General features: G+C 39.5%; 1 protein-coding gene across 2 annotated transcripts in view; it reads left to right on the forward strand.

The window, feature by feature from the left end:
• The window catches only part of LOC126203078 (proton-coupled folate transporter-like), a 158,183-nt gene that overhangs the window by 52,074 nt on the left and 93,386 nt on the right, over nt 1-12,723 (forward strand). The window contains exon 3 of one of the 2 annotated variants that reach the window (XM_049937316.1): nt 3,622-3,930. The exons of the other annotated variant lie outside the window; for it this stretch is intronic. Coding sequence (XP_049793273.1) covers nt 3,622-3,930 — 309 coding nt within the window. The remainder of the gene's footprint in view (nt 1-3,621; nt 3,931-12,723) is intronic. 2 annotated transcript variants of the gene reach the window in all.

Below are 12,723 nucleotides of genomic sequence, written 5' to 3' on the forward strand. Positions count from 1 at the left end.
GTGTGTAATGTATCTCATATTCTGGGGGCAGGCTAGAACACAGATCCCAGTTCATGTTTCTGCAATATGTGCCCTAAATTGTTGCACATTGTCCAACACTATGGCAGGAATGCAGCTGGCTTGGCCTCTTTGCCAATTCACAAGGCATTATTTGTTGGTGGCATCTGAAAGTGTTTGCAGTGTCTCCCTTGCTGTAACCATTCTTCCAGAACATGCTTCTTAATTGCTGTAATATAGACTTTAAGTAATCTTTGTTACAAATAATTTTATCTGTGTGTACTAACATGTTCAGAACTGCTTTATGTGTATAGAGTGGTAAAGACTATTAGCACTCAAGTACCAATCAGTGTGCATTGGTTTCCGCTACACTGAATGACCAAGCTTACCTCCTGCCTTCTGCTCAACTAACACATCAAAGAATGATAGCTTTCCATCCTTCTTTACCTCGATAATAAATTTATTGTTGGGATGGACATGGCTTGTGTGATCAATGATCTGCTGTAGTGCATTTTCACTATGTGACCATATCACAAAAGTGTAATCAGCATACTGTAGGAAGCAAGATGATCCCAATGTCACAGAGTTCAGGGCCTTCTCCTCAAAGTGATCCGTCATGAAATTTGCAATTGCCAGAGAAATTGGGATCTGATCACTGTGCAATCAGTCATCTCACAATATTCATCACAGCACATGAGGTCATTGTTGTTCGAATATGTCAAAATAACTTGACATTATGTACATAGACTGAAGAGACAAGTGAAAATTTGTACCACCAAGGCCGTGAATCGAACCCAGGTCTCTTGCTGACTAGACAAGTACATTAGCCACTAAGCCACCTTCGCACAGTGGTTTGTACAACTGTGTGGACTACCCTGGCATGTCTCCCTTCTCAGTCCAAATTTTCACTACTTTATACTCTCCCTTACACATGATCTGAATTGTCAAGGCTCTCCACGTTTTTTCTCCCTTACACATGATCTGAATCGTCAAGGCTCTCCACGTTTTTGAATAGCACCTCAGCATTGGATGTAAATGGTTGATGCAATCTGAAACCTAAGTTCAGTGAAATGACACAATTTTGGAGACTTTACTGGGTCTCATACAGGTATGATTTTATGTACATAGACTGAAGTGGCAGGTGAAAACTTGTGCCAAAGTGAGCCCATATACCGGGTGATCAAAAAATTTGAAAGCTGAAAAAATCACGGAATAATGTAGATAGGGAGATACAAATTGACACACATGCTTGGAATGACATGGGGTTTTATTAGAACCAAAAATATACAAAAGTTCAAAAAATGTCCGACAGATGGCACTTCATCTAATCAGAATAGCAATAATTAGCATAACAAAGTAACACAAAGCAATGGTGATGTTCTTTACACGAAATGTTCAATATGTCCGCCATCATTCCTCAACAGTAGCTGTAGTCGAGGAATAATGTTGTGAACAGCGCTGTAAAGCATGTCCAGAGTTATGGTGAGGCATTGGCGTTGCATGTTGTCTTTCAGCATCCCTAGAGATGTCGGTCGATCACGATACACTTGCGACATCAGGTAACCCCAAAGCCAATAATTGCACGGACTGAGGTCTGGGGACCTGGGAGGCCAAGCATGACGAAAGTGGTGGCTGAGCACACGATCATCACCAAACGACGCGCGCAAGAGATCTTTCACGCATCTAGCAATATGGGGTGGAGCGCCATCCTGCATAAACATCGTACATTCCAGCAGGTGTTTATCACCTAGGCTGGGGATGATGCGATTCTGTAACATATTGGCGTACCTCTCACCCGTCACGGTAGAAGTTACAAAACCAGAATCACGCATTTCCTCAAAGAAAAAATGCCCGATAATAGTAGATGTGGTAAATCCAACCCATACCGTGACTTTCTCGTCATGCAATGGAGTTTCCACAACAGTTCTAGGATTTTTGGTAGCCCAAATTCTGCAGTTGTGGGCGTTGACAGACCCTCGGAGCATGAAATGAGCTTCGTCGGTCCACAACATGTTACTCAACCAATCGTCATCTTCAGCCATCTTTTGAAATGACAACATCGCAAATGCCCTCCGCTTCACTAAATCGCCAGGTAACAGTTCATGATGCCGATGGATTTTGTACGGATAGCATCGGAGGGTACGCCTAAGTGCCAACCAAACAGTAGTGTATGGAATGCCGGTGCGACATGCGACTGCACGTGCGCTGACTTCCCTGTGCATAGATGAACCCACTACAGTCTCCATTTTTTCCTGAACTGTCTCAGCAGCATTACGCCTTGTGCTCGGTTGGCCACTACAGTGTCTATCGTCTAAACAACCCGTGGCTTCGAACTTCGAAATCATTCTCACCACAGCTGCATTTGTCAACGGACCTTTACCCATTTGAATCCCCTTCCTATGGCGATAGGATCGTAACGCTGAACTAGCACATTCCCCATTCACTAAAAGCTCCTTTTCAGGTAACGTCAACATGCTGCGACTGCTGGTGCATCTGGTTCTCTCTCTCATTACAGCTCCTTTTATACATGATTGTCATGCGCAGTCACTGGCGTTTTGCTGTCCAGCGCCATCTGTCGGACATTTTGTGAACTTTTTTTTCCCCCCTAATAAAACCCCATGTCATTCCAAGCATGTGTGTCAACTTTTACCTCTCTATCTACATTATTCCATGGTTGATTAAGTTTTCAAATTTATACTGACTTTTTAATCACCCAGTATATAAAAGCCTCTGAAATTGTGTCATATCAAACATCTTGACAATTCCAGTTGGAAACCGATGGGCCAAAAGATCCAGCTTGTCTTGTACTGGCACCCTCATCAAAAATGGCACTATGTCCAGACCACCCATTATATCATTTTGACTTGTCTTCATTTTCTTGAGCGGCTCAACAAATGTCTGTGAATTTCATACATCGTGTCCACAATGTCCCATAGTGGGTGCAATAGCAGTGGGCCTAAGAGGGACATTTTCTTTGTGTATCTTCAACAATCTATAAAGCCTCATAGGTTGGTGGCACAAGGCACTAATTTCTTCAGCACTTCATATGTTAAGCCAGAGTCTTTTAATAATGCCCCTGTCTTTCTGATAACGGCCTTTGTCAGATCACGAATCAGCTTCCAGTATGTATTATCTTCTAATAAATGTAGCACCTTCAGGTAAGGTCTTCAGTGATCAGGACCAATATGGCATTTCCTTTATCACCTAGCAAAACAACCAAGTCCTCACACTCACATAACAAGTGTAAACCATGTCATTCCTTCTGGCTAGTATCAGATTTTGGTGACTTAGCTTTTGACATAATTCGGCTGGTAATTAACCTGACCTCGTCAGCTGTGTTGTGAGAGAGATTCCTAATGCATTGCAGTGTTCCACTAACAATATTCAATACTGGCAGATGTTATGGGGCTGTAGAAACTTAAGGCCTTCAGAAGCTTGAGTGTTTTATTCAATGATGCAGCCTGTAAACCGAGAAGAGTTTATTCAGGCACGCTGCTGTGAAAAACTGTGGAAACATGGTATTTAAATGTTTTCTTGCAACTACTCTGAGTATCCACTGATATGTCCACTTTTCTAATTCATTAGTGTAGCACTGACATTTAATTTCTGTTCATATATTGACAGGGAGAAGCAGCATACCATTACTGGCAGTGGAACCTGCTGTTTTCATGACTTTTTTGGCAAGTGCACTAACCAGTACTGTGACACAGAAACTATTGTTAGACCGTGTTTGCCAGAAAGAACTAGGTCTTTCACAGGATCACTGTATGTCACTAAATGATACTGAAAAGAACATGATTCAACCACAAGTTGCCAATTTGCTTACAGCAAAGGCCCTACTTGAAAACCTAGTGCCTGCCATAATGACTGTATTCATTGGGCCATGGAGTGATAGGGGTGGACGGCTACCACTTCTGATGTGTCCCATGATTGGTAATATGTGTGTTATTAATTTTTACTTTTATTGTTATTTCATATCCATTAAGTTTGGTAGTTATATTCATATTACCAGTACTCTACACAAAGATTTCAGTTTTTTTAACTGCTATGCATATATTCATCATAACTGATTTACCTAAAAATGTAAATTAAAAGCTGGAACAATAGTCAAAGATCAAGAATAAAATTAATTTACTTTTGAAAAATTAATTTTAAGGAAAGATACCCATAGTTGTCACTAACTTTTGAATGAGACCAGTTTATTTATTTTTCAGAATATAAAAAAAAGACGTTTGGTGCAATTTGACATGCTATGGACCGTTGGAAATGGAAAAAGGGAGAGGGAAATAGGGAGCACAAGGATGGGAGTAGATGCAGAACTGATCTGTTAGTTATATATTAGAGTGAATACTATGTGTTAGATCCATAGGCTGTGGTCGTTGAGTTGTTGGTGGATCTCTTCGGTATTTTGGGTAAAGGCCAGCTAGGGCAGATTGCATAGTTTTCAAATATACAAAGGGCATTCAAAAAGTTTTGCACAGTTGTCTCTATTTTTTTTATTTTTTGCAGGAGGAGAATGAAATGTTTTGTGAACATACTTGGAACATTTAGCTAAACATTAAGCCTACTCAATGTAGCCTCCATCAGCTGTGATACATCTGACCCAACGTTCTTTCCATGATGTAAACGCACTTTGGTAAAATTCTGGGGATTGACTTTTACACCATCGCTTGACACAGGAAATAAAGTCCTTCTCACTATCAAATGTTTTACTGTGCAGGTGAGCCTTCAGACGAGCCTTCAGATGACCAAGTCCAGACTGTAGGGAGGATAAGGAACAATTTTCCAACCAATTTTCCTGATTTTCTCCTGCGTCATAAGGGCTGTATGGGGTTTGGCATTGTCATTGTGTAGTCTGAAGCTGTGGTCTGTGGGCCTTGATGGCACATCGCAGCTTGTGCATTCACAAACAGTAACAATCCTGGTTAATTGTGGAGCCAGGTTCCAAAAACTGAATGAAAATGACACCACACTGACCCCAGAAGAAGGAGGCCATCACCTTTCAGCCTGCTGTTCATGAAAGTCTTGGTTTCTTTTTCTGAGGGGAACCTAGATGACGCCACTCCATGGATTGGGTTTTGCTCTCAGGTTCAGACAAAAACAGCCATGTTTCATGCTGGGTAATGACTCTGTTAAAGCACTGTTTCCACTCTTCAGTAAAGGTCTTTATGAGAACCTCGCACACATTCTTCCTCATTGTTTTCATTTCTCTTGTCAATAAACTAGGCACCCAACATGCACAGATTTTTCTTTATCCTAGTGACTGTACCAGTGATACCACACTACCCAATGACAAACGAGTCATTTCAGCAAGCTGTCATGTCATCACACATTTGTCATTTTGGATGATTTGACCAATGGTCTCCTTATTCACATCACTCACTGCCGTTGATGGTCCACCACATGGTGGATTGTCCACTAGAGATAAATCACCTTCTTTAAACCACTGCAACCATCACTGGATACTGCTGCAATCCACTGTGTCCTCCCCATAAACAGGGAGAAATTTCCTGTGAATTAATGTGGCAGAGTCATCGCCGGTCTTGAAGAGGAACTCCATCACCAACATGGTTGCTACCTGACATCTACTTCATGGTCCATTATGGCTCACTTGTAAATAAAAGAAAATACTTTTATACACCAACTTATAGCTAAATGTTCCAAGTATGTTCACAAAAAATTTCATTCTCCTCCTGCAAAAAATTAGACGTGATTGTGCAAAACTTTTTGAACACCCTTTGTATATTTGAAAAAAGGCTATTTGATGAAGATATTGTTGTTGAAGAATATAGAACCCTTATGGAACGTAAAAAAAAGTCGCCAATGAAGATGATACTGAGAGTGATTTTGAGGATGATCCAGAGATATAGCTAGAAAATGGGCTGACATCAGAAAATGGTTCAACATTACATGTCAGTGACAATAGCTGTGGTTCCTCATATTGTCCATCACCACCAAAGAAGAATACAAAAGAATTTGCTGAAGGTTATGTGGCGAATACCTACAGAATCTGGATGAAGCAGCCAAGAGGTAATGATCCTCCACAGTGATGCTCTTCTGGAGTAGCCCTAGACATGTCCCCTTGTGTCAAATTCGCTGCTGTAATGTCAAAAGAAAGACAAATAAAAAGCAAGACAGTTTTGCAGAATGTCAAAAAGATGCTGAAATGACATGACAGCAACAGGAAGGTGCTACAAGAAAGAATAAGTAATGAGGTATGTGATCAGTTCACTGGAATGCAAAAACAACATGGAATTATACATGAATGCTACAAATCTGAACAATATCTTTTAAAGTACAAATTTCCATTACTGAATGCAATTGCTGATCCACCTACAGTATTCGGCCACATCTGGACCAATCCGCATGAGGCTTCCTGTCTCTATGTGTACTCATAATCTACATTTGACTGCTTGCAGCTCCTACATTTCTTGCCCATAGCAGCTCTAATTTGCATCGTATTCACATTTTGATACTGAAGTTATGAAAAGGATAGATTGCTACTCACTGTAAAGATGACTCTTTTAGTTGCAAACAGGCACAACAAAAAGACTGTTACTCACTAAGCTTTCAGGCAAAGCCTTCTTCAAAAAAAAAAAAGAGGAAAACACACAAACACATTCACACAAGCAGGCACACTTCAGGCTCACATGACCACCATCTCTGGCTACTCTAGCCCAACTGCTGAGTGACCAAAAATGGCAGTCATGTGTGTGTTAGGTGTGCCTGCTTGTGTGTACATGTGTATATGTTCTTTTCATTTCTGAAGAAGGCTTTGGCTGATAGCATGTAACCGACTTTTTGTTGTACATGTCTGCAACTCAGTGTGTCATCTTTGCAGTGAGTGGTGATATATTCCTTTTATAATCATCAGTATTCTAAACTGGAGTTTCCATTGTTTGATATTTCAATATTGGTTATTCAACACACTATATAGATTCAAAATGCGTGCAACAACAGTTGGGTACCCTTCCTTAGATAAAATGGCAATAATGTAGTTTTAAAAAGTGATCAGGAATGTTTACATAAAAATATTGTTCAGTGATATCAAATCCAAGTGAACTCTGTCTTTCCTCACTTTTGCAACAGGTGGATCTCTCCCATCCTGGGGTCTGAGTGATTACCCATCCTTTCCACCCTACTTCAACCTATCACTGTTTTCTCCCTAAGGAAGGAGCTTACTGCTCCAATTTATTTGATTTGATTTGATTTTTTATTTGGTCCTGTTGGTTACATATTGAACATAGACATGTTAAGTGAAATAATACAAAATTATGTGAGCATTTTATATATCATACAAATACTTACTTTCTATGAACAATTGACTGTGGACAATATTAAAACCTGCATTTTACTCATATAAGTCCAAATTAATGCTTAAAATAGCAGAATGAATGGAAGTACACATTTTTATTCCAGTGTCACGTATAAGTAATGCAATTTACATTTTGTCATTATGATTTAAACTAAAACACAAAATTTTTATCTTCATCACATAAGTAAGTTCAGGTGAATAGTTAATAGAGTATAATAAATGGTAGTACACATTTTAACCTATGATATAAATAAATTTACATTTTATCACTATAATTTATATTATAAGTACATAATTTTGTTTTAATGGCGTAAGCAAAAAATTTTCTTTTCTCCATATTTATTCACAAGGATGCCATATTACTCTAGGAATTCATTCATTTTATAATAAGTTTGTTCTCTGAGGAATGTTTTTAGTTTCCTTTTGAATACCTGCATGTTATCGGTTTCCTTTTTTTATGCTGATGGTAAACTTGTTATATACTTCTATTTCTGACTCAATTAGTGCCCTATGGACTTTTGTCAGAGTTGCAGAGCCTTGGTGGAAATTATTCCCCTGTCTTGTGTTATGATTGTAAATGTCACAATTTTTCTGGAATAATTCCTTTTTGCTGGCTCAAACATCATCAGTGAGTGTGTGAGTGTCTATATATAATAAAGATGCTGTAACTTACCAAACGAGAAAGTGTTGGTATGTTGATAGAGACATTAAAAAAACACAGACACAAATTTCAAGCTTTCGCAACCCAAGGTTGCTTCATCAGGAAAGAGGGAAGTGGAGGGAAAGACGAAAGGATGTGGGTTTTAAGGGAGAGGGTAAGGAGTCATTCCAATCTCGGGAACGGAAAGACTTAACTTAGGGGGAAAAAAGGACAGGTATACACTCACGCACACACACACACACACACACACACACACACACACACACACACACACACACACATATCCATCCGCACATATACAGACACAGGCAGACATATGTAAATGCAAAGAGGTTGGACAGAGATGTCAGTCAAGGTGGAAGTACAGAGGCAAAGATGTTGTTGAATGACAGGTAAGGTACGAGCAGCAGCAACTTGAAATTAGCGGAGGTTGAGGCCTGGTGGGTAACAGGAAGAGAGAATATATTGAAGGGCAAGTTCCCATCTCCAGAGTTCTGATAGGTTGGTGTCAGTGGGAAGTATCCATATAACCCGGGCGGTGGAACACTGTGCCAAGATGTGCTGGCCGAGCACCAAGGCATGTTGGGCCAGCCACCATGCGCTGTTGCCATTTCTTGGGGTGCACTCAGCCTCGTGATGCCAATTGAGGAGCTACTCGACTGAATAGTAGTGGCTTCAGTCAAGAATACCATCATAACGACCGGGAAAGTTGTGTGCTGACCCCCACGCCCCTCCTATCCACACCCTCCTCTGAGGATGACACGGCAGTCGGATGGTCCGGGTAGGCCACTCATGGCCTGAAGACGGAGAGATCTCTGCAGAATGTTCTGTTAGAGACCCCACACATCAACCTCACTGCTTGTTTTTGTGGTTTGAAGACTCTTTCAACGCCTGTAGCATTTCCCCCGAAGATAATGCCATAGGAGAGTATAGAATGGAAATATGCAAAATATGAGAAGAGCAATATTTCTGTGTTAACAAGGCCAGAAACAGCTCTCAGGGGCAAAACATGCTGTGTTAGGTTTTTTGACCAGCCGATCAATTTTCTCTGTTCATCTTAGCTGGCTGTCTGTTTGGATGTCTAGGAATTTTGTATGCAAGGTTTCATAGATTTTTTGGTTGTTGATCTCCATTTCAGGAACTTGGAGTTTTTTATTTAGTGTCTGAAACTGTATAATATTAGTTTTTGAAAAATTTACGCTTAGGCTATTTGCTGTGAACCTGTAGGAGTAATTTCACTACATAAAGGAAAACACTTGTGTGGAATTTATACTGTGAACGACCACCTTTATTGTACCACACAAACACAATTGATACATACGTTAACGCGGGGTACGAACACTTGTCGTGTCCTCCAAAGAACCCCGCTCGTAAAGAGAATCTCTCAGTGTCTTGTCGACTATCGACTTGTCACTCCCACAAACCATTTGTGTACTTGGTTAGTGACTGTCAGGGTGGTATCCTGCATTGTGGAGTAGGGACTCTTGATCAGAATACTCGTATCATCTGCAAATGGGACTATTTTTTCTCTGTCATTAATTGTAACTGGTAGATCACTAATTTAGATCAGGAAAATTGTTTGCCCAAGGATCGAGCCCTGGGGGACCCTGTATTTTACATTTCCACAGTCTGAGTTAACTATTAAACCTGTCTCTATTAAGATAAGTCTTTGCTTCCTGTTGTGTAGTTAACACTCTAGCTATGTCAAAGGTTTGCCTTTGATGCCTTAGTGTGGAAGCTTATTTAACAATGTATTATGAACTACACAGTCAAAAGCTTTAGCAAAGTCACAGAATATCCCCACTGGATATCTTCTGAGATTTAAGAGATTTAAGTCACCTAGAGTTTCATCTGATAGACTAGATATAGCTCTCTCTCTCTCTGGAGAATCCCTAACAAAAGCCAAACTGTGTAGATGTTAGTAAGCCATTTTGTGTCATATGGTCATAAATCATATCATAAACTACTGTCTCAGACATCTTTGACAACGCTGGCAGCAATTAGATAAGCCATTAATTGGCCACTTTTGTGGATGGACATCACTATTGCATGTTTCAGTCTGTCTGGAAGTGTCCCAGTTTTCATTTACTGGTTACACAAATAGCAAAATATGTGACTGATTAAGCCTGCACATGATTTTAGAATCCTATTTGATATTCCATCATATCCAAAAAATCCAGACTTTTAAGTAATTTTACAATTTTTTCAATTTGTTTAGTAGTTTTGCTTTTGAAATAAAGTGCTGTATTTGGTGTGATTTGCATGTGATTTAGTAGCTCTGTGACTTCTGTGAGGGTCCTTGTTCTTTCAACTACAGTGAGAAAAAAGTTTTTAACGTCAGATTCTGCAACTTTTTGATTATCCTTGTTTGAATCACTACCAGAGGACTGTGGAGACCCTGCTTCTTCAGACTTATGTTCCTGTTTGACTCACTTTTTATGGTGTTCCATATAGTTTTTACTTTATTGTTTGACTTGCTGATTTTTTTCTGCTTAATGCACTTGTTTGGCCTTTCTGAATACACATGTTAGAATTTTACAGTATTTTTTTTAATGTAGTTTCACTGGTAGGTTTGTACTACCCCTTTGTTCTATATACCAGTCTCTCTTTTTGATATTTTGACGCCAGCTGTTATCACTCTTTCCTTCCACAACAGATTGCTTTCATTTTAACCTGTCTTTGCTGTAAGCAGGCATCAAAATGTTTGAGAAGTAAGTCCAGGAATGAACTGAATTTCTCATTTATCATAACTGCCTGGTATACTTCCTCCCACTGTTCATGATGTAAACTGTTTCTAAACAAGCTAGTAGATTCCATATTTATTGTTCTAATATGTTTAACCTGGGTGTGATCATTTTTTGTTTTCCTACTGGCCAGTTTTAAGGTTGTTAATTGAGCATTGTGATCAGATATGGCTCTTGTTTTTACATCATTGTAATTTGTGGAATCTAGTAACAGATTATCTATCAAGCTCTTGCTGTAGGCATATAATTTTGTTGGGAATGAAACCATCGGGAGTAGGTTGAGAGTTGAGAATGATTCCAGATGTAGCTGCAAGAGGAACATTTTAATGTTTCCCACATATGCCCTGTAGATTGAAATTATTATGAGGAACTGAGTTTCCAGTTCTAATTTGACAGCGCAGCATTCAAAATGTTGTTCGATACGTTACTGAGCTACATCTGTGGTTTGTGATCTAAGAGCATGGTGCATATAAATTGCCATGCCACCTTTCCTTAAGTTGGTCCAGCAGTAGTGAGAAACAATTCTATAACTACTTAAATGTATTTGACTGATTTCTATATCTTCCAGTTGTTGTTCAAAAAATGGTTCAAATGGTTCTGAGCACTATGGGACTTAACATCTGTGGTCATCAGTCCCCTAGAACTTAGAACTACCTAAACCTAACTAACCTAAGGACATCACACACATCCATGCCCGAGGCAGGATTCGAACCTGCGACCGTAGCAGTTGCGCGGTTCCGGACTGCGCACCTAGAACCACTAGACCACCACGGCCGGCAGTTGTTGTTCAGTTAGGCAGAACACATCAGCAATAGCTTCATCAGTGTCAGCTGTTTCTTGAAGAGAAAGCAGTAGTTCCTCTTCTTTATTTAAAAGGTCTCTTGTATTTTGGTGAAATATCTTTAGGCTATTCAGGCAATCTGTTGTACTTCTTACAGATTTCATAATGTTAGATTTGACATGAGCTAAATTATTATTAAAGGGTACAGCATTTACTCTGTAACCTCCCTATCCTCTAATCTAAAATTGGCTTTCTTTAAGTGTTAACTACTATAGAAACATGCTACAGTGGCAAACAATCACTATTCCTCTTTTAGTAGTGGGAGATACAAGATTTGTGTGTGTGTGTGTGTAACTTTTCTTGCATCTGACATGAGAGAGTTACATGTGATTGTTTCGACTCTTTTTTTGAGTTATGAACTTTTACGCAAGGCCATTCAAATGAAGGCCACATGTGATCTTTGACCAATGCTGCTGATGTCTAGAACATTCACATTTGCAAACTGACTGTATGTGTTTGAGAGCTGTTCATTTGCAGTGCTGATCTCTTTGTTCACACATGACCAGGGCAGTAAATCATATCAGTGTATAATGTTGACATATATGACATTTGTTTGGCCCAGATAACTAAAGTACTTCTTTAGTTCTTGGTAGGCTATTGAAGTTTCATTCTGGTACACATCGTTTGAGCCACCAAACATTACAACATAATCCTCCGAATGAACGTACTTTGATACTTGAGACAGCAATGCCCCAGGCTTGACAAAGCCTGTTGCCTTCACAGTTTCCGCTACTTCATTTACTCAAGAGGCAGTCCCTCATCCGTGGTTGTCAGCAAAAATTACAAGCTTTCTCAGGCAGTTACAATCTGAACCATGTTTGCAGATGTTTTCAGGAACAGGAACAGCACCACGTGAAATTTTTATATCTTCATGTTGATGTTTGGAAACAGTAGTCTTCCCGAGAACAGTTATTGAAACACTTGGTATTTGGCAATGTTCAGTGTGTCCTGCAAAAGCATCATTGTCGTTATTGACACTAAGCACTTCAAATTTGTTTGTTATAGGAATATTTGCTGGCCTATTTATTATATCAGTACATATATTGCACTTCGATGTTTTTGTAAAGTTATCATTTCCTTTCAACAAGGAATCTATCGTTGCACATTGAAAGTGAAATTTTGACTCATACTTCACACATACAATACCACTTTTAATGGTTTTCCT

This window comes from Schistocerca nitens, chromosome 9 (genome assembly GCF_023898315.1).
Source record: "Schistocerca nitens isolate TAMUIC-IGC-003100 chromosome 9, iqSchNite1.1, whole genome shotgun sequence".
Lineage (NCBI taxonomy): Eukaryota > Metazoa > Arthropoda > Insecta > Orthoptera > Acrididae > Schistocerca > Schistocerca nitens.